Genomic DNA, 24,569 nt, shown 5'->3' with positions numbered 1-24,569 from the left:
ACTGTAAAGAAAGTCAGTGGTAGAGCCAGAATCAAAGCTACTGCTTTTAACTGATAGAGTTAACGTGTGCCCCTGTCCACACTGCTTCTGCTGGCGGAGGTTGTAGATCATTGAGACTTTTGGAGCTGATAATCAGAAACAGTTGTTAGTCTGGACATTTAACATCAACACTGATGTTTTTGTTTTGTTTTGTTGTTGTTGTTGTTGTTGTTGTATACAATAGATGTAAACATTTTGGCTGAGATTCAGGAATTTTTTAGGCTCCTAAGTCCTTTTTAAGTTCCTGCCTCTCTGCTGAACTTAATGAGAGGTAAAAGCCTAACACTTCTTGAATCCAAGCTTTAAAGGTAAATTTTAATGATACTTTAGGTGACAACAACATAACTAAGGCATGCATTTTCTGACTTTGAATTGCATTTGTGTTATATTTATTCAGCCCATGTTAAAGAAAAATGCATAAACCTGTTTGTTCTTTCAGGAGTGCATTAGAGCCTTAGGCCGAAATAAACCTCATACACCCTTCAGAGCAAGTAAACTTACTCAGGTGCTAAGAGATTCATTCATAGGAGAAAACTCCCGTACCTGTATGGTAAGTTGATTTGGTTAACTGTTTGTTCTAACAATTACAAAGAGAAAAGATGCTGGGAATTTAGGCTTTTATGTTTAAGATTTGTCGCTTGTGGCAATGTGTTGGACTTAAGTTTATCCACTAACTGACACTATATGTGGAGTGAGACTTTCAGCAGAGACATTTCAGATAACTTGCTCCCTTCTCACTTTTTATTGGCCTTTCTTATTGCTTGTTCTAGTTTTCTAGCTAGGCACCTAGCTAGAAACACTTCTAGCTTGAGAAGTTTGTTTGTTTGTTTGTTTGTTTGTAATAATGTCTTAATTATATGAGAGTATTCTTTGTTGACTCACAACTTTGGAAAAGGTGGTGTAGACTGGAAGTACAGTGGTGAGTTACAATCTTTAAGTGAGAAAGACAAATTTAAAGTTCGTATCAAAGGCACCAGAATATGCTCTAGGCTGTTAAAGGGGCAAGTAGTTGGGATAGATGGGGTGAGTAGTTTTGTGTTGTATACATGTGCATTTGCATCAGTCTGAAAAACAGAATTATTCTGTCAGATGGTGGACAGGGCAGATAAAAGCACTGATGTCCAGTCGTTTTATTTGTGCATCCTTAACATACCTCCTTATGGTGATGCAAACTCTCTGCAGTGGACACCGATTGCTAGGCTTGTTTGTGTTGATTAGTTTTCACAGACTTCTTGGAATTAATTAGTCTAGAGGCCAGAGAAGTCTGCAGACCACAACATGAAAACCATGGTGTTAGGGCAGCCTAGTTCTTCCCTTTAGCTGTTAGGTATGGTTCTAATTTGAAAATGGTGGTAAAATTGCATTTTTTTTATTAATCTTCTTTTCTCCTTCAGTTTTCTGATGAAAAGACAGGTTTGTTTTCTTTCGCACTGAGACATACCTGATCTAGTTGAAGATGTCCCTGCTCGTTGCAGAGGGGTTGGACTAGGTGGCCTTTAAAGGTCCCTTCCAACCCTGTCCTGGTTTCAGCTGCGATAGAGTTAATTGTCTTCCTAGTAGCTGGTACAGCTTGGGGAAGAGTGGCTGGAAAGCTGCCCGGCAGAGAAAGACCTGGGCGTGCTGGTTGACAGCCGGCTGAGTATGAGCCAGCAGTGTGCCCAGGTGGCCAAGAAGGCCAACGGCATCCTGGCCTGTATCAGGAACAGTGTGGCCAGCAGGAGCAGGGAGGTGATTGTTCCCCTGTATTCAGCACTGGTGAGGCTGCACCTCGAGTACTGTGTTCAGTTTTGGGCCCCTCACTACAGGAAAGACATTGAGGTGCTGGAACGTGTCCAGAGAAGAGCAACCAAGTTGGTGAGGGGCCTGGAGTACAAGTCTTATGAGGAGCGGCTGAGGGAACTGGGGTTGTTTAGCCTGGAGAAAAGGAGGCTGAGGGGAGACCTTATCGCTCTCTACAACTGCCTGAAGGGGGGTTGTAGTGAGGTGGGTGCTGGTCTCTTGTGTCAGGTGACTGGAGATAGGATGAGAGGAAATGGCCCCAAGTTGAGGCAAGGGAGATTTACGTTAGATATTAGGAAAAATTTTTTTACTGAGAGGGTTGTCAGACATTGGAATAGGCTGCCCAGGGAAGTGGTTGAGTCACCATCCCTGGAGGTATTCAAAAAGTGAGTAGACGGGGTACTTCAGGGCGTGGTTTAGTGGGCATGGTTGGTGGTTGGACTCAATGATCTTGAAGGTCTTTTCCAGCCTAAATGATTCTATGATTCTATGATACAGGGCTATGGTTTTGAGTTTGGTGTAAGAAGAATGTTGATAACACACTGATGTTTTCAGTTGTTGCTAAGTAATGTTTAGTCTAAAGTCAAGACTTTTTGAGCTTCTCATGCCCAGCTAGCAAGAAGGCTGGAGGGGCACAAGAAGTTGGGAGGGGACACAGCCAGGGCAGCTGAGCCAAACTGGCCAAAGGGGTAGTCCATACCATGTGACGTCATGCCTAGTATATAAACCGGGGGGAATTGGCTGGAGGGGCGAGTCATTGTTTGGGAGCTAACTGTGCATCAGTCAGCTAGTGGTGAGCAATTGCATTGTGCATCACTTGTTTTGATATTCCAATTCTTTTATTCTAATTATTGTCATTTTAGTACTGTTATTATTTTCTTCATTTCTGTCCTATTAAACTGTTCTTACCCTCAACCCTTACTTTTTTTCCCAGATTCCATCCCACGGCGGGGGGTGCGGGGGAAGTAAGCGAGCAGCTGTGTGGTGCTTAGTTGCTGGCTGGGGTTAAATCATGATGCAGTCAAAATAATGCGTTTGCAACATAGAAATATTATTCAGTTGGAAAACATTATTTATTGAACATGTAAGACCTCTTTTAAGATGCTGGTTTTCCTTGTCAGTGAAGAGACATTTATCGTAAAGGGATTCCTCAGCAAGATAAAGATTTGATCCAGTGTTCTAATGTGCTGTTAGAGAGTAAGACATTTTGCAAATATGTGGTGCTTTTCAATATGGAATGCATATAAAATGATGTGATTTTAACTTGGTAAGAGATTCTTGAAATGTGCTGGTATAAAATACCTGCTAGGCCTTTCCCACTTGCTTTCTGACATACTAACCTGTAAGTGGGATATTGGAGTCAAATTTATTTGGTAATTTCTACACTTCATTTTTATTTTACTTTTCCTTTTATCGTTTATGGACTTCCTGCTGGAATTTTAAAAGTTATATCTTTAGGGGTGGAGCACTCTGTTCTGTATGTAATGTTAAACTATGATTTGGAAACTTGATTTTTTTCAATTTCAGAAAAATATTTTGAAAATAACTTCATAACATTGACAGTTATGACTAGGCTCTGTTTCATTCTAAAGAAATCCAGAGACATACAGTCAGCATAAATAGGTTTTGAATTTTGTTAGTCATTGCAGTTTTACTGAAGTTCTTGGCCTTAAATAGTTTCAAAAAACATTTAAAGTTGAGAAGAAAAAAATTCTTTACTTAGGAAAACAGTTAAACAGATGCTTATCTGTAATATTATTAAGTACAGTTTTGGACTGTGGCCAAAATAGATCTCTCAAATCAGTATACAGTCTGCTTGAATGGAGAACAGCCTACAAACAGGTGTATATATATATATTTTTATATATATATATAAAAATCTGGTAATTGTTTGCAGGATATATTAGACTTGCTTTCTACTGTGTTGTGTATTTCCCTTTTTGAGGAGTCTTTATTTTTTCAGTTAGGGTTTTGCATTTACATATTATGTTACCAAGACAGTGAGATGGGGGAAGTTGACTGAATTTCTATGAATTCTTAATGTTCCAGGTATGGTTAAAAAACTTAAATTGAAGCTTTGACTTGACATCTGTCTCCTTGAGATGTCATTGTATAAGGACAGTTGTAAATAGTAGACAGTTTTTGTAGATGATCTCTAATGAAACTGGAGATTAAAAAAAAAATACAGTTAATTTGAATTCATCTACCCTTTCATCTGTACAAAGTGACTTATTAATGTGTGGCTTGTTTTCTCCAGATCGCTACCATTTCTCCAGGCATGGCATCATGTGAAAACACTCTAAATACGCTGAGATATGCAAATAGGTATGGAAAATGTTATTGCTTATAGCTATACTGGCTGTTGATTACTGACATTTGGAATAGCGTTGTTCCATGATGTATAATTATTTTAGCTACTTGAATAATTTTATCATACTTTCATTTCTTAACAAGATTAAAACCAAATTACTGATCCAGGCTGACTTTTAATTTAAATTGTCACTTTTTAGAGCCATTACAATAGAATCAATAGAACTGCATTTAAGCCATTATCCAGAGATGGATAATGTAGATTGCCAGGAATGTGGGAGATGCCACTATTAGTCTTGCCCCTGCTCTGGAGGCACCATTTCTTGCATTAGGGATAGTCGGTATTCATGGTGATTCCCTGGTGTGTTAGCTGAAATACCTTTTTGCAATGTGGTTTGTTTTTTTTTCATCCCCTGGATAGAATTGCATGGAGTTGCCAGTCTGTTTCGTACGTACATATGAAATTTTACACTTCCCAACCTCAGGGAAATATCTGAGACCCCTAAGTAAAGAGTCAGTTAATCCAACAGTGACTCTGTCATCAGTGCAGAGAAATTAGCACCTCCAGAGGCTGATGAAGCGCTTCTGAGACCTGTACTGCTCCCTGAAACTGTTCGTCTCTCTTCAGTGAGTGTGAAAGGAGCCTTCCCCTGCTGCAGTTCTCCTTCGTTTAATGTCTGAGGAGATGGGGTGATCAGGTTCTGTGTGTCCCTGCAGTCAGACCTGTGACCCAGAGACCCCGCCGCGCTTTGCTGCTAGTAAAGGAGGCAAACACGCCTCCGGGCCATCGGAAACCCTGTTTTGCTAGAAGAGGCTACCATCTAGTGGCCTGCTTGCCCCAGTGAAGGATAGGGCAGAACCCTGTCTGCTCCTGCTTGGCTGGGCACCCGGCCAGTCACTAATTGGGCACACAGGGCTGCTAGGAAGGCTTACCACCCACTCCTCTCGATATCCAAACGTCTCTGCGTCTGGATCAAGGGAGCTAGTAGCAAATCTGCCTGGCTTGGACCAGTCTGTGTGATTTCCTTCCTGGTGAGAAGGAGGCATCTACTCCCCTGCTTACAGTAACATAATGAAGTTGCACATTCATGGAGGCTTGTTGGATCTTTAACCCCTTATAGAATACATGTTGCTGAAGTGACTCCAGAAAAAGACACTGCAAAACTAATTAAACGCCTATTTCTAGTATACTAAATAGTTGCGCTGACACTGTTTCTTCCCCTTGGTGTTAAATTTGTACATTGTTATGGAGTAAATGCCTGTCACTGTAAAGTTGCTTCATGTGTTTTGTGTAGTATTTTTGTTTTTTCTAGCAATATAGCTTTTTCATAGTACAATTAGTTTTTAGGTGCTGGACACCAATGTGTGCAGAGTGTAAGATGGGGCAGAATAGAATTTAAAGTTTAGTAGCTGTAATGGTTTGATATTTTAAAAGGAGCCAGTTAGTGGAATACTGAATGTAGAGCAAATTTTATTAACTGCACCAACTGAAATTTGGAATTACCCTTCTGAAAACGCTGCTGTTATAGTCCCCTGAAAATTAGCAGCACTGGTTTTGTTCAATGTTGTTAGTGATCTGTAACTCTGTTTGCAGAAGGTTTAAATATGTTGGCACACTTGCGTTTTAATACAAAAATAATTTTATCGTTAAACTATTAAAGAAGTATGCTAAACAAAGAGTTGTCATTGTAACTGTGTTTATGAGAACATTTTCTTTTAATTTGCTGCTGTATTTTGCTGCTGCAGAGTAAAGGAATTTGGAATTAGTCCTTCGGACATTCCCTTCTCACAGGGTAGTGGCAGTCGCTCTGATCTCTCTCCTTCCTATGAGTATGACGACTTTTCTCCTTCAATCACCAGGTCTACTTCATTCTATACATGGAATCTTTATTTTTAAGTTTTCTTTTTGGCTATGTAATTTTACAGACCAACCTTTCATTAGTCCCCTTGCCTTGAGTCACACATACTTTGTTTTTATTTTGTTTTTATTTTGTTTGGCAGGTGATGGTTCTGCATGATCTGCAATCATCTTCCCAGTATTTTGTTCACCCTCCTGAAACATCCACACTCTGTATCCAGGCTTGCTAGTTTCCTTCATACATTTTAAAACAAAATGGTGACGTCACTTTCGTACATTTAGTGGACCAAATCTGACAAGTCTGTGCTTAGGCTAATCTGAATATCTCAATCAAAAAAGAAAACAATTTTCATACATACATGTTTTTAAAACTTTTCATCACTCTGAAGAGGAATGAAAAACAGTTTCCATTGTAGTAAATAAGTGCTACTTGAAAAAATGTTTTTCCTTTTAAAAAAACGAAGAATATGTTCTAAAACTTGTTATACTTGCAGACTTTGATGTGTCTGTTTCATAAATTTGCTTTTAAATAGGCGCTTTTTTTTGACAGAATCATTATCAATCTTTTAAACTATTTTCATGCTGCAGGAGCCTAAAATTTTAATATTTTCACCTTTGAAATTTTTTTAATGGATCTAGTCATTCGCTGAGATACTTGGTTGCAAATTGTTATTTTCTTCAGAATTCTTGATGGATTTGCTTATAACAGCTAGTGGGGCACGGATTGACTAACTTTTTTAAAGCACAATTGTGTGCACAGAAGAAGAAAGATGGTCAGGTTTAGCGTGCTGAATGAACTTTTCTTTCAAGTATTACTCATTTTTAAGGAGTTAATATTGAGTGTTTGGAGATTTTTGCCCTCTTAACTGTTAATGAGTAGTAAGTTTTCAATCAGAAAATGCCTCTTGCTGGAAGATGGACTGTAATCCACCTGCAAGTAGTTGAAATTCAATGGTCCATGCTTTCCAGGAGTTGGACTAACATCTTTTTGTCACTGAAAGTACATTAAATTTGTGAAGCTGACATCATCATCCTTATTAAATGAATTAATTGCGCATAAACCCATAGAGCTTTATTTTTGGTTGTGACTCTTTTGCACGGGAAGTTTACTAATTTACAAATGAAACATTTTCTGCTCGTAGGGTGAAGGAGCTGACAGTTGATCCTAATGCCACAGGAGATACCCGTCCCATTATACACCATGCTCCCAATCAGATGGATGACTTGGACACACAGTGGGGTATGGGGAGCTCTCCTCAGAGGGATGATCTCAAACTGCTTTGTGAGCAAAATGTGAGTGGTTTACAGCATTACATGGAAAGAGATGATGACAAATACAGTGGCAGAACAAATCCAGAGTAATGTGTATTATAGCCTGTTAGCAAGATCAAGTAAATACAGCATGTCTCTTCACCTTTTCACTTTATGGTATTATGTTCATTCCCATACAAAAAAAAAACCAAAACCAAAACCCCAAACCCAAACCAAAAACATTTCTCGAAGGGTGAGAGGAGAATGTTCTACTTTTCTTTATCTTCCTTGCTGATCAGGGCTTTTAATGTCCAGGCAGGGTCTGCTCTAGGCTCTGGTGTTCTTTAGTGTGCATTTTTTTCAGTATAACTTCATCTTTTTTTAGGCAGTTAGAAGTATCCTGGGACATTCATCTGTTTTATTTAACACTCCCGTGGTTTTGAGCATTATTTTCCCTGCATGCAATACCCATTTCAAGTGAGTTTGTCTTTCTCTGCATTTAGAAATCTGGCTACAGATCGTTCCTCTTCCCGACATCCTGATTTTCATGGAGTGAAACCCCAGTGCACTGTTTGGGAGAGAGCCATGTCATGTTCCTAGCATGTCTCCCTGGGCTCCAGGAGTGGGGAGCTCAGAGGCATCTTCCAAAGCACATTTTCACCTCATTGCTGATTATCAGCTCTAGTTCTGGTTCCTTACATGTTCAACAGGGATTAAAACTCAATTTGTGAAAATGCTGATGAAAGAAAAGAGAAATCCTTACTATCCTAACTTATTTTTTGCAAGATTCTCTGCCTTCTCAGACAGCAGAGAATGTGGTGTCTGCTGTATTTCTCATTTTAGTAACTTGCTCTTCATCCAGGACTCTATTTTATAAGAACATGCTAGTGATTCCTAGAGCTTCCCACTAGACAGTCCTTCCAGCCAGGTATCCTTTCGTATCATAATTTTTCATTGTTCATGCTTAATCATAAATTAAGCTTTACAATTTGTTTTTAAAAAGATTTCAAGGCATCATATAAGGAACTATGCTGCCTTGCTAAAGCATTAATTACAACCTACATAGCGCTTTCCCCTTTGTTAACTATTCATTTCTAAAGAAGCCCCATTTGCCCTAGTTTGTAAATCCAGGTTGTGCATTCTTCTAATATATTAATCACTGGGTACGTTTTAGGTTTCTCACTTCACATTTATTCCACTTTTTTTCCAAAGCATTAATTTAATTTTCATTTCCTGAACTGTTTTGAATGTAATTGCTGTTCTCTTTATTTGAAAATTGTTTGTCTGTTGTGATATGCATAACGAAAAGTCCTGACAGAAAACCAGAGTTTTCTGTAGGCATTAAAACCTACTAGAAATAAGCATTCTTCCCTTGTGACTTCCTCTTCCCACTATTTTAACTTGCTTTTTTAATGTGGAGTATTCTGTTTTCTGGTATTCACTAGAATTAGTGGCTGGAAATTCTTAGTGAGTATGAATTAAATTTAACTCTGAACATTTTGAATTTACTGCCCTCTCCACTCATTTCTGGAGATTTTCTTGTTAGAAGTATTAAATTCTATTTTTGACAGTGTGCGAGCCAACACAGGCAGGAGGCAGGAACAACCACAAAACCACAGAAGAAATGCAAAGAGTAAATTTATTTTCATTATCTCGCAAGCCAGGCGATCCCTGAAGCAGCACCTGGGCAGAGGCGCCAAGTGGGAACGCAGGCACTGTGGAGCTCAGTCCTTGCTACAGGATCTCTGAACCTGCTGTTTCTGCCTGTTTTTCAAGGGTTCGTGCAGGCATAGTTGACCACTGTGCTTTGATCTTTCCCACAGCAGGGCAGGAGTCTCAAGAATGTTTGATAGGGTGCCTCTGAGTCTATCACAGGCCTATGTTATCTAAACAGAGGTGTTCTACCTGTCAAGCAGACAAGACTAAACAACAATTAGTATGATATATGTTTTTCAACAGCCCAGCTGCAAGTGACTTGGTGGGGTTTACAATCCTCCTCACCAGTCTTCCGTTATTTTCCCACAGACAGGTTCTGCCTTCTGCGTATTTCTTTTCGTGTTCTGTGGTAAGATGGGTATCCTATAGCCACAGTTCTTTCCAGACTAACAAGCTTAACTATTGTTTTTAGGAAGAAGAAGTTTCTCCGCAGTTGTTTACTTTCCATGAAGCTGTGTCACAAATCGTAGAAATGGAGGAGCAAGTAGTAGAAGACCACAGGGCTGTCTTCCAGGTAAAAGATGGAGCTCTGCTTTGTTTTATCCTAATCCAGGAATTCAGGTTTTCCCAATGAAAGTGCATACTCCTGAAGATGTAGGATATCATCTGGTCATTCTGCTACTGTCAGAGATTTCTAAATTGTTTTATTATGCTGAGCCCGTTGTAGCAAACAAATAGGGGCAGATCCTATAACCACTAATCTTTGTCCCCATGATGAAAGAGAAGCATATTTTTGTATCATCCCAGAAATTTAGTAAAATTTTCCTTTTCTTCTCAACAAACATTCCTAAATAGACTGTTCATCCTAAGAAGAGTTGCTGTTTTCTTTTTATTATTTTTACTATTCACTATATTTTCTCTTGTAGTCCTTTTCCAGCACTAGTGACTGTAGTTTTTTTCTACTTGCAGGGAGTTTATTCAGATTGGCCTTGAAATTTTCAGTTTCACTGTCAATATTCCTATGCCAGAGCTGGCAATTAATAGCAATGTCTCTAACAGCACCATTTCTGTTTCGTCATTTCCATCTAAGACACTGCAATACTCCCTCCAAGTATCTCAACTGAGTATCCTTTTGTAACATCTCCCTCTGAGATACTGAGAACCAGAAGAGACCCGTATATTTCTAACTGCCTGTTTGCTTCCTTTTTGCAGATACATAAAGGTTTTCACTTGCTATTAGTCAGGATCTTTGGAAGGAATAGTGCCTGTGCGGTGTAATGCTGGTCAGCGCCACGGAGCCTTTTGCATTCAGAAAATAAATTGTAGTAATAAGTATGAGTTACTAGTTTTGAGAAGGAAATGTGAGTTGCTTGTTCATAAGCATAGAGTCTTTAGGGAGGCTGTCCATTTGATACATCTGCTGCAAGAGAACAGCAGAGCATTAAACCTGTGGGGAATACACACATCTCCTCAGTTTAGGTATCTAACTTAGTGGAACATTGATGTGTGTTCATAATACAGTAGGATGCTAAATAACACATTTTACAACAGATGTAGAGATTTAGTTGTTATGAAACTTTAGCCCTGAAGTAAAACATGCAGAAGTGTGAAAGTCATATGCCATATGCCGTAGCTGTGTCCTAATGCTTGCGACTTCTGGAAGAGACAAGCTCCATTAGTTTAAGATTCTGCTTCTGTGTGTCCATCTGGCCTTCTGCTGGAGATTACTGCTCCTCCCAGCAGTCACTGGAAGGAAATGTGTCCAAGCCTCATCTCCTTTTGTTTGCAGCACGGCTTGTTAGTTTATGCCGTGGGTGGAGGTGGGCTGCAGCAATACAAAATCTACCAGCTGTACTAGGCAGAAGTTGTCTTCTGTCAGCTTTCTCCTGGAAGCTACTGATACAAAACATCCTTTCCTTACAAAAATGTCTAAAATAGATCAACGGAATGAATCGTGCTCTAGAGCTGTTGGTCTTCCTTTCTCTCATGGATGTATGAGTTTACCTTCTATGAGATGAATCCTGTCCCAATGTGAGCTCCATCTGTCCTGCAAGCCAAAAAACATACATGGGGTTTGCACTATGCTTTCAATTTTACTTGGGCTACTGAGCACAGAGGGTAAGGCTTAATTTTAGTATTTCAGGCCCAGCATGCCTAGAACTGTCAGCTGCTTTCTTTTTTTTAATCAAAGCATTTCCAATGGGATCAGTTCTCCTGATCACAGCTTTGCATAGTTCTGTAAGCTTTAAGCTCCTGATTGCACTCTTCTTTGCTGCAAGACTTTTTTTTTTTTCCTCTTTTTTTGTAATATTCGGAGTGCAAAGTTGCTGAAGAGCTGCTCTAACCAACCTTCACTGTACTCTTATCTATCTGGGGAGTTAACTCATGCAATAGTGAGCTTAAAATAGCTCTTCTTTTATACAGCTTCTCTCAAAACTGGTTTTGATTATGGACAGAATTATCTTGGCTCCTTGACTGTAGTAATGACACTACAATTATAGTCAGTGGCAACCTGCCCATCCTTGAAATTGAAGCCTGACTTCAAAGTTTGATACCTGCCTAAGGGGACATAACTGTGACAAAGTTCTGTTCTCTGAGTTTCTTAGCTTTACAACCACCTAATGTTCTGAATTTGAAGAGAACTGGGGTAGCTGGGGTTTACCTGTTGCTGGTGTGACAACTGGAATTGAGAAACAATGTAGAAAACATACAATTTTGCTGAATTAGGAATAAGGTTTTCTTTTAGGATTGAAATCTGTTATATTGAGGTGACTAGACAGTAAAAGTGCAGTCACCTTGAGAAAAGGTCTAATTCACCTCTTATGTCTGAAAACCTGTCTTGAAACTTTCCTAATGTATTTAGTTAGGTTTATTTAACTTTCATCTAGGAATCTATTAGATGGCTGGAGGATGAAAAAGCTCTTCTCGATATGACAGAAGAAGTGGACTATGATGTGGATGCTTACGCTACCCAACTTGAAGCAATTCTAGAACACAAAATTGATGTTCTGACCGAACTTAGAGGTAGATGGCTTTTAATCACTTTTGTGTGCATTATTAGCAGTGTGTTTTCATGGACGCTTGCAGTAATAATGAGGAGAAAAAAAGAGTGTGGTTATGTTTTAGTCTTTTTGTCCCTTATGATGCCCAGCAATGCCCTGTGGAAGGAACATTTATTCTGCTGCCTAAGAACAAGTTCACATCTGTGCTTAGTTCATCCTAGTTTAAAGGAAAAATCTCTGTTTTACCTCCAGGAAGTGTAACTGTCAATCCTGCAACTTTCCTTTTCTTTTCCTTTGTTCCAAAACAATGAAGGAAGGAAAAAGAAAATCCAAACAAACTGTACAAAAAAAGAAGGTAATGCAATGAGGAAAAAGTAGTAGGAACTCCCAGTTCCTGCTTTGTTACATTCCGTAGCGTAGCAGGGAGCCTTCTTGTTGTTTTTAAGACTGTGCTTAAGAGTGGCGTCGAGCTCCGAGTAGCTTGGTTGTTAGCTTACTTTTTCTTCAGCAGCCTTCCTGTCTGAATTTTGTCAGCCTCTCTTTGTTGAAAAACAAACTGCAGATAATTCTTAGTGCCCAAAATTGATTCTTCCATTTGTCTTCTAAAATCATCTTGTCAGGTTGGTACCTCATGGAGATGAATTTTTCATTTTAGTTTCTGTAACTATTTGAACTCCAGGAAAGATGCTATACTGGTAAAAATTCAAGGGTGGGGTTTGGGACTAGAGAGGTGGGGGGTTTATCTGTGTTAGAAAAATCTTACTTTTTACTCAGTCTGAGTATCTGCTGCAAGTTAGAAGAATACATCAAGCAAATCAGATGTGGCCTGCTTGCCTTGGAAGCATGCATTGGCACCAGTATACTTTAGCAAAGAATGGGAGGTACATTGCTTTACTTCTTATGGGTGATAGCTTCCTCTTCAGAAGACAATTTGAGACACCAGCAGTGAAAAAACATAGTTTAGGTGACTCCCTGTTCTTTGAAAACTTATTAAGACACTGCTTTTGAAACAAGGTACCAGAGGTAGAGGCTAGCTAAGAGATCTTTGCATCTTTACAGGCAGCATGATATATGTATAACTTTGCAGGAAGGAAGGACTATTAAGTCAAAAATTCTTTCTCCCAGTAATTCTTTCTGTGTTCTGCTCATGGCACATAACAGTTACTGATTATTTCAGCTTTTATTCCTGTCACTCTGGGACTGACATATTTATATTGTTGGTTTGGTTTCCTTCTTCCCATTCTTGGGCATATTACTGGGGAATGGAGTGGGACAGGAATAGAAATATGAAAGGATGCTACAAATCCTTTCTCAGATTTCTCCCATTCTTGTTACAGTTATGATGAAACAAATGAATGATGCATTTATCCATTTACTGTGAACAATTTCCAAAATTTAATCACAAACGCTTTTCACATTCATAGATAAACAGGGGGGAGTAGAATTTACTCTTGCCAAGTTTTAGAATGTACAGAAGTGACTGGTTGTATGGTAAATACAATTTCATATGCCTCTAAGGATGGTTTGGGAGGTGCTGGGAGGGAAAAAGATGTATGTGGTGTGTATCTGCCTATACTCTGTAAGTTAGAAGCAGAATTTAAGTGTGAAGAGGTTACATACTGGGAATGCAATTCTGCAGTTTCCAAACCTATCCTGCCTAGAGACAGGGGTAGCATCTAGGAAGGGACTAAGTTGCTAAGCAACTTGTTTGTATGGCGAGTATTGAATTTAAGCTTATCTCAATTCTCTTGTAGCTTGTAGCGTCAGCTGTTTTTGTGGAGGAATGTTCTTTGTTGTGCATTAGGATGTGGAGTATCAGGGCTTAGTTTCAAGATCTGTGTTGAGCACAGGCACATCAGTACTTATTCTCTCTTTTTCATTAAAGATAAAGTGAAATCTTTCCGGGCAGCTCTACAAGAGGAAGAACAAGCCAGTAAGCAGATCAACCCGAAAAGACCACGTGCCCTTTGAAATGGGCCTTTGCTGTTAAAGGAGTCCACGAACCCCTACTGCTGTAGCACACATTTGTTAGAAAACCCAGTGGCCGTTAGAACTCAACTACTTGAAAGTGTAAAAACATTAGAAATGTCTGTGGAAATGTCCTGTTTCTTATTCACCTGAATGACATTTTCAGTTTTGTGTGAAATGCTCCTATGATGTCTACAAAATGCTTCTAGACCAGACAGCACAACCATGCAGGGTTCAGATCTGTGAAGCACTTTGTTTAAAATATTTCATTTATTCAAATGGTGAATTTTACATTTGGAAATATTTGCCATGTTTTACATAATGAAGTAAAGCTGTGGCCATTAAAAAGTCACAGTATTTCCTTTTGACTATGTTCCGTTTTGTTACAAAGACCAGCTGTGCAGTTTTAAATTGTGCTTGTGTGCATGCACACCGCACTAGTGGTTGTACGTAACTTCTACAGACAGCTGTGCTTACCTCTTCCCATTCTGTGCCTTGATGAAGGCTACTTAACCCTAAACATACTTTCTGAAGCACAGCCTTAATAAACAACATTCCTTATTTGTCAGTATGAATTACCTTTAGCGTGTGTACATTTTTAATGTGCTTTGAGACTTTTTTTATTTGGTGGCTAGTTCCATTTCACAGGATGTGCCATATCATTTGAACAGGAACTGCAAGAGCTGTTAGAGTGGACAAACAGCTGGACATTCCATCCTCCTTGTAAAAATCTGGAATCCAGATTTATCTGAATTCCATAAAGAATGGGTATATTAATTCTAACATTTTTCTCTGTAATAAAAAAACACACAGCAAAAAAACCCACAAAAATATAAATTAGTTGATGTATAATAAAGAGTAATGTTCAAGTACTGAGGAGAGTTGTATCTTAGGCTAATGCAGATACACAGTATGTGGTATGGTGTGATAATGCTGTCAGAGTAAAGGTACAATCTGACTTCTGTGTATGGATAGGATAACTGTGGACGTTCAGGGATCCAGCTAAATACATACATATTGGCCTTTCACATACTGTTAAAATTTGGCTTTTGATGCATGACAAACTTACATGTACATTAACCGTAGTTTGCAGGTAGTTTGAGTAGCTCTGTTGCTTTAAAAAAAAGTAGCTAATACCTATTTTTCCCTTTGTACAGTGCCAGCAGCTGAAAAGTGCAGTGAAACTGCATCATTTGAGGATTTTGCACAATACCTCTACCTAGTGCTAACAAAAATCCCATAAGTACCTGAATTCTCACAAATGGCGCCATGTGTATCAGCACTTTTTAGGTGGTGGCACTCAAGTTTATTTTTGCAAGTCAGTATCCAAAAAAGATTGACCTTTCATGTAAGAACTTCTTGTCAAATGAAGAATTGTAGACCTCTCTAGGAGTTCTCCCTGTTTCCAGCAGACTCTGCCTTGGAGCTGCTTAAAAATTACTTTGGGGATACAAGCCTGGTTGTTTGTGCCAGGCCTGGAATAAAGGGAAGGAAATGAAAAGAGAGTTAAATGAGCCAGGAATTCTTGTAGTGTTTAATGTTTGTATCTATCTCCCATAGAAAGGTAGGCCACGGGAAGCTCTTGTCGCATCATGGTTAAAAATAATTAAAAAAAAAAAACAAAAAAAACCTCCTGTGTGTAAACATGAAAACTGAAACAACAATGTAGATTTTGCATAATGTGTTTAATAAATTAAGCTATTAAATGAATTACAGATGAGAATTTACTTCTGTGAAAGTTCTGTTGTGCTTTGGGCAGGGTTTCACTTTGTAAGCAACTCAGTTACACTTTTGAAAAGGCCTGATTTCAGAATGAGTATTTACCTCTGGAACTAACGCTTCTGTACAAATTTGTCATACATGATTAAGTTCCCCAGAGCACTGTCCTGACTTTAGTTTTCCAGCATGTCTTAAAAGAAACATCATGCATCTTTCTCAGCATTTGTTAAGAATGTCATCCATCACAGTTAAAAGTAAAACCCAGTGAAATAGAAGGCAGCAGCTTTTGTTAGCAGGTGACAGTACAGGTTATCATATCATACTAGAGGGCTTCTTTGAAGCTGCTCTAGAGAAATCTTGCTTTCTAAAAAGCCTCTGAAGATTGAGACATCCTACATGAGAAACAGTGGCTTTCCTACTATTCTTCCATGCAAGCCTAGAGCCACAAGCAGGCTGTGCTTTACAGTGCATACCAAAGAGGACAGGAAGGGCAGAGGCAGTTACAATTTCAGCAGCTTTTTACTAAGCCTTGTAAGTGACATGTGTCCTCTCAGGTAGCAGATGCAAGCTCAAATTGTGTCTGTGTGGGGGGACTGTTCAGAGAGTCTTTAACAGAGCCTGCTGTAAAGGTCAGATGTACACTGATGCTGAAGTAGTCAGAATCAAGATAAACTGATACAGCTGGTTACGGCACTTGAATTCCTGTAACCTATTGCTGTGATGGACTGGTATCACTTGAACACGACTCGGACAAGCTTATCTTGATTCCTGTCCTGTAAAACGAAAGCATTTAGGAAGCGTGACACAAATCTCCAGCACTTGTTCCTTCTGAGCATATTGCTGTGGGTACCTACCTCACTCATAAATTGGTTCTATATGAAGTGAAGTGGCATTAGAATCATTAAATTACAAAATAAATGAGCAATTCAGTTTTCCAAGACAGCTTCTCAGGAAGCCTGCACATTCAAGTGCATATTTCTGTACATGCTTCCAAGTCAATGACTTTTAAAGAACTGACATTGCATGTGTATAAAATGAAGTTACATCTTAGTTTTTACTAATCTGCCTCTTCTCCACTTACTGTGGTCTTATACACTATACATGAAAAAGTGACATACGATAGTTAATGCACAGTCACGCCTTCACCCTTGCATGATGCTATAGAGTTAATAGTTACTGTTTTCCTGAATCATAAGGCAGGCCAAAGTGGATTTTTCTTTTGACAGCTGTTATGCACTTAATGCAGACCTCCTTGGGAAAACTTTGCCTTGTCCTTAATAACAAATACATATAATCCAAACTATATTAAGACACTTCAGTAAGTCTTTCTGTCAGGACACAGGCATGCATTGCTCTAAGACTCACTGAAAGCTTTGATCTATGCTAAAACTCCTGCTTGCCTTGAAGGCTGAATTAGTTTTCTTATAAAAATAGCTGCTTGAATTTACACTTGACAAAACCCACCTTCTGTCTGTGCATATGAGCACTTGTCCTTTGGTAGTTTTCTGCTGGTTCCTACAGTGGTTTGATGGCAGTAAGGAGGGGGTAAAGGAGATGACACTGGTAGTTTCAGGTACCTCAATAACATTATTGTAAATGATACCAAGCCCACAAGATAAATGCTCTTGTTTCTGAGAAACAGTTACTGGGATTTCTCCACGAGTACTAACAGACCTGGAATGTGGGTAGCTACCAGAGAACGAATGGAAGAGACAGGCATTCCAAATCAAAACAAAGTGTTTAAATACACTTTAAAACAAACAACAAAATCCCGAACAAATGGAACGACTGCAACTCTGGTTTTGTTGCCCATACCAGGCTTACAGGTTGTACTGTTGAGGACTGTGCAAGAATATACTGAGATGAAGTCCATGATCAGAGAATGCAGATTTCAATTACGGCAGCATCAATCCATGTTATCTGATGTAGTTAAAAATACACTGTCACATGGGAGTCCAGCACTTTGCTTCAGTCATGAAAGAATTTATCGCTTTTAAAATACAGAGCAGCAGCTTCTTGCCTACTACCTGTGATAAAATTGCACGTAAGGCTTTAATAAGAACGAGAGTGCGCGCACTCTATTCTGTTCATGGCTTTTGTGAGAAGAGCTTGTCCTGTTGCAGTCACTCTGGCTTAGGTAAGACTTCTGTGACAAAATACAGAACATCTTTTATTCTTCTAGTAGAATCTATGAGAAATGGATGCCTTCTGAATTGAAGCCATGCAGCAGTCTGAAAGAGCAAAATATTCATGTTACAATTTCTACTTCAGCTTAAGGTATTTCTAAGACTTGCTGGCTGGCAAAGGACATAGGAAAATAGCATGAAAGCTGCCATCACTGTTCAACTGCCATAAAGAATTGTTACAAATCTTAAACTAGAAGTTATTAGCAAATTTGCCATTTTAGAGATGCAGGTGTATTTTCAGTGCTGTTAGTTATATTGCATGCTACCAGGTTTATTACATTTCCTTAAAAGAGCAGTAGCTGTATTAACTATCACACTGAGAAACAACTAGGAATTTTTATCTTAAATTACGAGAGGATTCATGTTGCCACTTAAATTAACTGACCAGAAGTAAGAGCGGAATGTAGCAGTTAGTTAATTACTCAAATTTCCAAATTACGCTATAGACTATGTCCTAATCCTCAAGACAGAGAAGGGCTATGTAAGTCTCCAGGGAAATTATAATAACCGATTCCATTATTAAAGCCATTCTTAGAGGAGACATAGAAGGGTCTAGTACACAAATACCAGAAATAGGGATCTTTAGCTAGTTGCTTCTCAATACTGTAAGCAGCAGTTAAAATACATATAGGGATTAAGTGTTTGTTCATGTCCAGGACTGGAAGCAAGGAGTGTCTGGTATTGAAAGGAAAATGCGAGTTAGTACTATTCCTGTGTAACCCAATACTAATCTGTGCTGCACAGGTACAGATGCAGATAGAATTTGAAGAAGCTTAAAGAGGAAAAAAAAATACCTAATGAAATCATCTATATCCATTGAACGGGCTCGTTTTTCAGAGTAACCTGTATTTTTTAGGACCATCTGTATTTTCTCTGCAATTTTGAAGTTTTCAGGTATTTCCTGTCAATGGAAAATAGGATACAAATTCATTTTCTATTCGTAGCATAGAAAAACATTCACTGAAATCATCTATTATTTTCCTGCTTTTAGAATAGTTCTTGTTCCAAGTGATAGAAGTAAGTTGCATTTTTTCTTGTATGGATTATTGTATTCTTCTATTCTTGTATCTGGATTTTTATACCTCAGCTCATTCACTATAAATGAATCACAACAGTATTGCTAAGCAGGCACAAAGAGTTTTCTTACTAGATTCTTACTAGATTAGTAGAAGTCCTTGAGACACGTACAGCCAATATGTTAGTAACATACTCAGCTTTCAGCTTTTTCACTGTAATTTAGTGGCCTTTTTAGATTTTTCTCTAAGAGAAGAGGTAAGTTCCTCCCTCCCCCCAACTCTCTTGGAAAAACTCTTAACATGTTAAACTTTTCAATGTTAATTTTTCACTCTTACAAAAGTCAGTATGTAGGTCACAGTACACAAAAATAGTATTTAATATATTAAAAAGGAACTTACTGTATTATGTAAGGAACAATGAATTCGGTAATTATGATCCAGCAACTGCTCCACAGCACTTGACCTGAAAGAAATACAAGTTTAGAATGAAAATTGAGCTTTCACTAGTTTTTTTTTTTTTTTTTTTTTACTTGATTGGTTGTAAACCTTTACTATAAAAAACTGTAACAACCACACAGAGCTGTTCTTTTTTTAACAGCTGCCTAGTTTTCTTTTAAAAGAAAAAGCTTGTGACCTCAGTATAAATCTTCCATCATTGGTTTATCCCTGACTGTGCTGGCATGCATATAACACTGCTATGCATTTGCACAAAAGAAATGGTTAACTCGATGGGCTCTCAAACTTTGAAAAGATTGTGTTCAATAGAAGTTACTTACTTAAATGCTGCAGAGAGTGTCTTGTTTTTCCTAACAAAGGCTATCCTTACCAGACCATCCCACTCCTGAAATTAAAAATTGCAGAATTTACAAAAGGGAACATACAACATACAGCTACTACAAACAAGAACAGCCACTACTGGCAGTTTCACAATAATATTGACACAAAGAGAAATCTTTCAGGAAAATAATCTTTCTCAACAATACAAAACCAGTCGTGTCTTGGACAAAGCAATACAAATAGAGGAGAAAATACTTCACCCACAAAACCCTTTGAATTGTCCTTTTTCGTGGCTAGGCACTGTTGGCCAAGATCTTATGTGCTGACAAGGGAGATACCTGAAGAAAATCCAGCTAACCTTGGGCAAGGCTGAAATGGTCTTGAAGATCAAAGCATTTTAAAAATGAACTTTAAGAAGACTACCCTGTAACATCTGTCTTCTGAGATAATACACACTCATCTGAAGATAAAGACTTCTCATAGCTACTCCTTTAATCATAAGCAACAAAGTCATCAGCCCAGACTGGTCTCTGGGAGATAAAAACCATGATGAAAGGGAAGGGACATCATTACTAGCAACTCTCCAACTGATAATGGAGGTGGTACCTCAGTCTTGTCAGAAACACTGTAAATGAAACTACCAAAATTGATGGTGGCACGTTCAGGTAACATCCTAAAGCAAGCCTGATCAATACAGGAATAAGTATTTTGGAATTACGTAAATGCCAATGAATAGCTGGTACTTAGTAGTGAAAACAGCACATGGAACTGAGTAATAAGTAAAGAGAAAAATGAAATTAAGTACTATCACTAGTATGTTACATTGTTATTAGAGTATACGATGCTCACCTGGAAGTTGATAGGTGGTGGTGGGTTCTTTGGTTCTATTCTGACAACACTGGATTCAACTTTGGGAGGAGGCCTGAAGTTGTTCTTTCCAACCTGTTAGTCAGGGGAAGTCAGGCAGCTGTATGAATAAGCAGCAAGTCCTCACATTTCTAGAAACATTCTTGTATCTTTGATAGCTCTGTTAGCTAACGCAGAATGACGTACCTTCATCAGATGGTCCACTCGAGCTAATAACTGAGTATTAATGGAGAGTCTGCAGTACAGTTTAGTTCCTGGTTTTGCAACCAAACGAAGTGCAAATTCCCTTTGAAACATGAGTATCGCACACCTGAGAATAACAGAAATGAGGAAATGAATTCTAAGTAATCAACTTTTACATCAAAAGCCAACTAACACACTTGGAAAACACAGGATTTGCCCCAGTGCTTAGAAGCAATAACGGTTTGTCATAAACAAACTCTGCCTTAATTAGTTCAGAGTGCGTTAAAAAACACCAAAACACAAAACTTGGTGAAACGATCTAAATCTCCTTAAAGCTACAACAGAGTTTGATTCTTTACACCGCTAAATGGATCGGGATCAGAAAGACGGAGGCTACTCTCAGAGTTTTGTGCCTGACTGTAACAAATCATACTGAATAATTCTACGATGAGTCCTTGAAATCCAAACTCCAAAAGCTGACCAGTAATGTCACTAACACTAGCCCTTCAGTGAGAGAAATCAAGAACTGCTGACACGTTGAACAACACACAGAAGTACCTGCACAGTTATATTTTTAAAGCAGACAACAGGAAGTGTCTTGGCTTCGATCCTGCCCTTTCCACCCTTTCTTTCTCAGGTAGGAAGGCATTTGAAATGCCACGATGCCCTGCTTATCCCTGGAATAACAGTTATAATAATAGTGTAAAGAGGTGCAACTGCTGTTTTCATCAGCTGGACACTCGCTGATGTCAAGACTAAATCTTCTGCTCGCGCTTAATACATCGACATAAACTAATTCCCAGGCACTGGCAGTTTTCATATTACACAAAAATCTTGGTGCGGCTCTGATCCATCAAACTGGTATTTTAAGAACTAAAAAAATTTGATTTGGGAATATTTTTTAAATTATTTTTTTTCTATCGGGTAATACAGAGCTCCGTTCTTCCACATACCTGAAAAAAGGTCTATGAAGCAACAGCTTGAAAACAAAAGGTGAAGAAATCTGAGGAAAAGAGCGATAGCGTTAGTAAAATTTCTGGGCAATTATCATTTAAAGAGGAAAAAGTTTTGCCATGTTGTTTAGCCCATACCTGGTAAGGCAAGTTAGCCACACATGCATCAAAAAATGGCAACTCTGTTTTCAAGACATCTCCAACCTTGATTTCAAGTTTGTTTGCCAGACACCTGGGGGAGAATACACTGTGGTTATCCTCAGAGAAGCATGTTGCCAAAGTTTTTGCCAAAGCCAGCTCCACTGCTTTAAGTGCTCGCTATTTTCACATTTGATACTTACGTGCCCTGGACTCTCTTCTGAAGTTCCCCAACAAGCCTAGGGTCAATTTCACAAGCAATAACCTGAAAACAAAGTACTTATTTGCAACTTTATACAACTCCTCCTAACTGAGATTAAAATTTCAATTGCTAAAACCCTCTGTATCTATTGCTACAGGGTATTTAAATAATTCTTAAAAACCCCCTATTAGGCTACGCACCTTCCTCCCTTCCTCCAAACATGCAAGCCTTACCACGTAAATGGGTAACAGCAACACAGTTTGATAAAACCATGCAAGATTTACATGAGCAGCTAAAACCTCACTGGAATTACGCAAATGTTAAGAAAAAATATCCATAGCGTAATTCTGCTTATTTGAATCAAAGAGATGAAGATCCTTCTGTTTGCTATAACCTAAGCCACAATGTGGTTACGGCTTGGGGGGTGGGGTGGGAAATTCGCACTTACTTTTTTTACTTTCTCTAACATTTTTACCGTCATGTTCCCGGTTCCCGGGCCTACTTCCAGAATGACATCGGTGCGTCGCAGGGCAGCCTAAGAACACACGGCGCTTCGGTTATTCTTCTACAACCGATTTCAAGCAACCATTTGATTTTAAAACGAAAGGCACATGCAGCTCAGGAACGAGCCGAAATCAGCCGGCAGAGGAGCGCGAACGTCGTTTAGAAAGGGACGAGGGGAAAACGCTGAGAACGGGAATGTCTTAAAGCTAGTCTACGAGAGATCTTTGTTCCGAGGGTTGAAAAACAGGCATGCGGCCGCCTTAGGAAAAAAAAAAGGAAAAGGAGAGAAAAAAAAAAAAGGCAAGCAGTACCAAGGCCAGGAGGACAGTACCAAGGCCAGGAGGGCACACTAAAGAAGGAAGGTCCCCCCAGAGCCGCAGAACGGCCGGAGTCACGCCAGAGGGCCGTGCCTCAGGACACGCTTCCCCAGGGAACTCTGGGCCGGCCCGCCCCGGCCCACGGCCGCAGGGCAGCCCCCGGGCAGCCGCCCCCCGCCCCGCTCCCCCGGCTCGGCCACCTTCTCGATGATGCTGTTGACGACGAGGGGGTTCTTCAGGATGTGCTGGCCGGCCCCGGTGTTGAAGCGGATGCCTAGGGCAGAGAGCGGCGTTACGCCAGCTGCAAGCGCACCCCGTCGAAACGGGCTTCCCTCCCCACCCCCCCGGGGCCGCTCCCAGCACGGCGGCGTTACCCCTCCCCCCCTCCCCGCGAACGAGGGCAGGCCCGCCCCCGGCCCCACCGCTCGCGGGAGCGCCGCCGCTCCGCCCGGCCCCCACGCACCGGTAGCGCGGCCCTCCCGGCGCTCCTGCCGCGGCCGCTTCCCCGCCCGCGCCTTGGGCATGGCGGCCACCACCCGGCCGCGGCCCCGCTCCCCGCGCACGTGCCGCGCGGGACTACCGCTCCCCAGCAGGCCCGGGCGGCCCGGCGCCGGCGGCGCGCGTCACGGCGGGCGGGGCGCGTCACGGCGGGGCGGGCCGGCGGGCGGGGCGGCCGAGCGGCCGGCGTGAGGCGCGGGGTGCCGTCTTGCCGAGGGCAGCGGGAGCTTCCCGCGCGAACCGAGCTGGGAGCAGCCCCGCCCGGGCACGGGGCGCCAGATCTGCTTTTGCTCTGAGCAGCTGAGGGAGAACAGCTCCTCCGGGGCGGGGGGTCGGCGGGCAGAGCCCCGGCGCGTGGGAAGGTTCGCGGCGCCGGTGTCGTGCGGCATGGCGGCACGCCGCCCCAGCTAGGTGCGCCTTCCTTCGTCAAGAGGGGAGTCGGTTGCGCCGGCCGTTCCGGCGCGGCTTTGTGGCCGTGCGGCCAGGGGCGACGCGGAGGGAGAGGTGTGAACGAGGGCCAGTGACGCCCGTGGCGGGCAGCTGGGGGCGGGAGAGCCGATCCCCGGGGGAGAGGGGCAGTCGTGTGCGTTCGTGGGCAACGGAGGATGCTCTGCGGCCCAGAGCGTTCGGCGCCAGGCTGCTGTGCCCCGGCCGCTGGGACCGCTCCTTCCCCCGCCAGTCCCGGAGGGACCTGTCGTGTAACAGCGGCCGCAGGCCTTGCGCTTCGACCTTCAATAAACGGTTTAAAAGGCGAGTCCTAGCTGCTTCCCCTGCTCAAGCAGCAGGGCCCGCCCGCTCTCTCCCTCCCTGAAGCACAAGGGGCCTCTCGGCTCTCGCCCCGCCACGCCGGCGTGTGGCGCAATCGCGCTCTGCCGCCGGCGCCTGGGAGGGGCGGGCCCTCCCGGCCCCGCAGCCGTCACGGGGGAAGGGCGGGGCGGGGCTGCCGCCGGCGGCTTCAGCCAGGGGTGCGTTTCCAGCACCCGTCCCTCCCCCAAAAGCCCGCGAGCGAGCAGAAACGGAGTCAGTCAGCGCCGGCCGCCCGTAAAACTGTGTACGGCTGCTGCCGGTGCCCTGCGCGCCTCTCCGCGTCGTCGCAGCCCTTCAGAGCAACCACCGCGCCCGGCAGCGACGCTCTGCCGGGCGGCCTCGTCTTCCTCGGCTGCTCCTAGCCGCTGTCGCCCGCCTCCGGTGGCAGGCAGCGGCGCACCACGGCTGCCGGAGACGCCCTCCCGCAGCCCGCCACCGCGGTCGGCCGCCCGCGCCGCTGCCGCCTGCCGGCGGGCCCCGGGGACCACCATTGGGCAGCCACGAACCCCAGCCCGCCGCCGCCGCGGGCTCCCCCGGCG

The 24,569-nt window shown here is 41.6% G+C and overlaps 2 protein-coding genes across 6 annotated transcripts in view; one reads left to right on the top strand and one right to left on the bottom strand.

Annotated features, from left to right (window-relative positions):
• Nucleotides 1-15,493, top strand: part of KIF2A (kinesin family member 2A) — a 58,581-nt gene extending 43,088 nt beyond the window's left edge. For 2 of the 5 annotated variants that reach the window (XM_052776024.1, XM_052776022.1), the window contains exons 15-21: nucleotides 479-589; nucleotides 4,076-4,143; nucleotides 5,875-5,988; nucleotides 7,129-7,279; nucleotides 9,366-9,467; nucleotides 11,782-11,917; nucleotides 13,781-15,493. In XM_052776024.1, the coding sequence (XP_052631984.1) occupies nucleotides 479-589; nucleotides 4,076-4,143; nucleotides 5,875-5,988; nucleotides 7,129-7,279; nucleotides 9,366-9,467; nucleotides 11,782-11,917; nucleotides 13,781-13,866 (768 nt within the window). In that variant the 3' untranslated portion in view covers nucleotides 13,867-15,493. The remainder of the gene's footprint in view (nucleotides 1-478; nucleotides 590-4,075; nucleotides 4,144-5,874; nucleotides 5,989-7,128; nucleotides 7,280-9,365; nucleotides 9,468-11,781; nucleotides 11,918-13,780) is intronic. The other 3 variants (XM_052776026.1, XM_052776025.1, XM_052776023.1) reach the window with 2 other exon arrangements.
• Nucleotides 15,494-15,529: 36 nt separating this feature from the next.
• Nucleotides 15,530-23,321, bottom strand: DIMT1 (DIM1 rRNA methyltransferase and ribosome maturation factor). The gene is made up of 12 exons (XM_052776027.1): nucleotides 23,189-23,321; nucleotides 22,926-22,999; nucleotides 22,353-22,439; nucleotides 21,906-21,967; nucleotides 21,703-21,796; nucleotides 21,565-21,614; nucleotides 20,615-20,738; nucleotides 20,411-20,503; nucleotides 19,561-19,625; nucleotides 19,184-19,247; nucleotides 18,563-18,669; nucleotides 15,530-17,813 (listed from the first exon to the last, which is right to left on the bottom strand). Exons 1-12 carry the CDS (start codon nucleotides 23,247-23,249, stop codon nucleotides 17,771-17,773), a joined length of 924 nt encoding a protein of 307 aa, XP_052631987.1. The 5' UTR covers nucleotides 23,250-23,321; the 3' UTR covers nucleotides 15,530-17,770.
• Between the last annotated feature and the right edge of the window lie 1,248 nt (nucleotides 23,322-24,569).

Source organism: Harpia harpyja, chromosome Z (assembly GCF_026419915.1).
Source record: "Harpia harpyja isolate bHarHar1 chromosome Z, bHarHar1 primary haplotype, whole genome shotgun sequence".
In the NCBI taxonomy this organism is placed as follows: domain Eukaryota; kingdom Metazoa; phylum Chordata; class Aves; order Accipitriformes; family Accipitridae; genus Harpia; species Harpia harpyja.
Note: the sequence above shows the minus strand (reverse complement) of the source record. Positions and strands in the feature narration are given on the sequence as shown.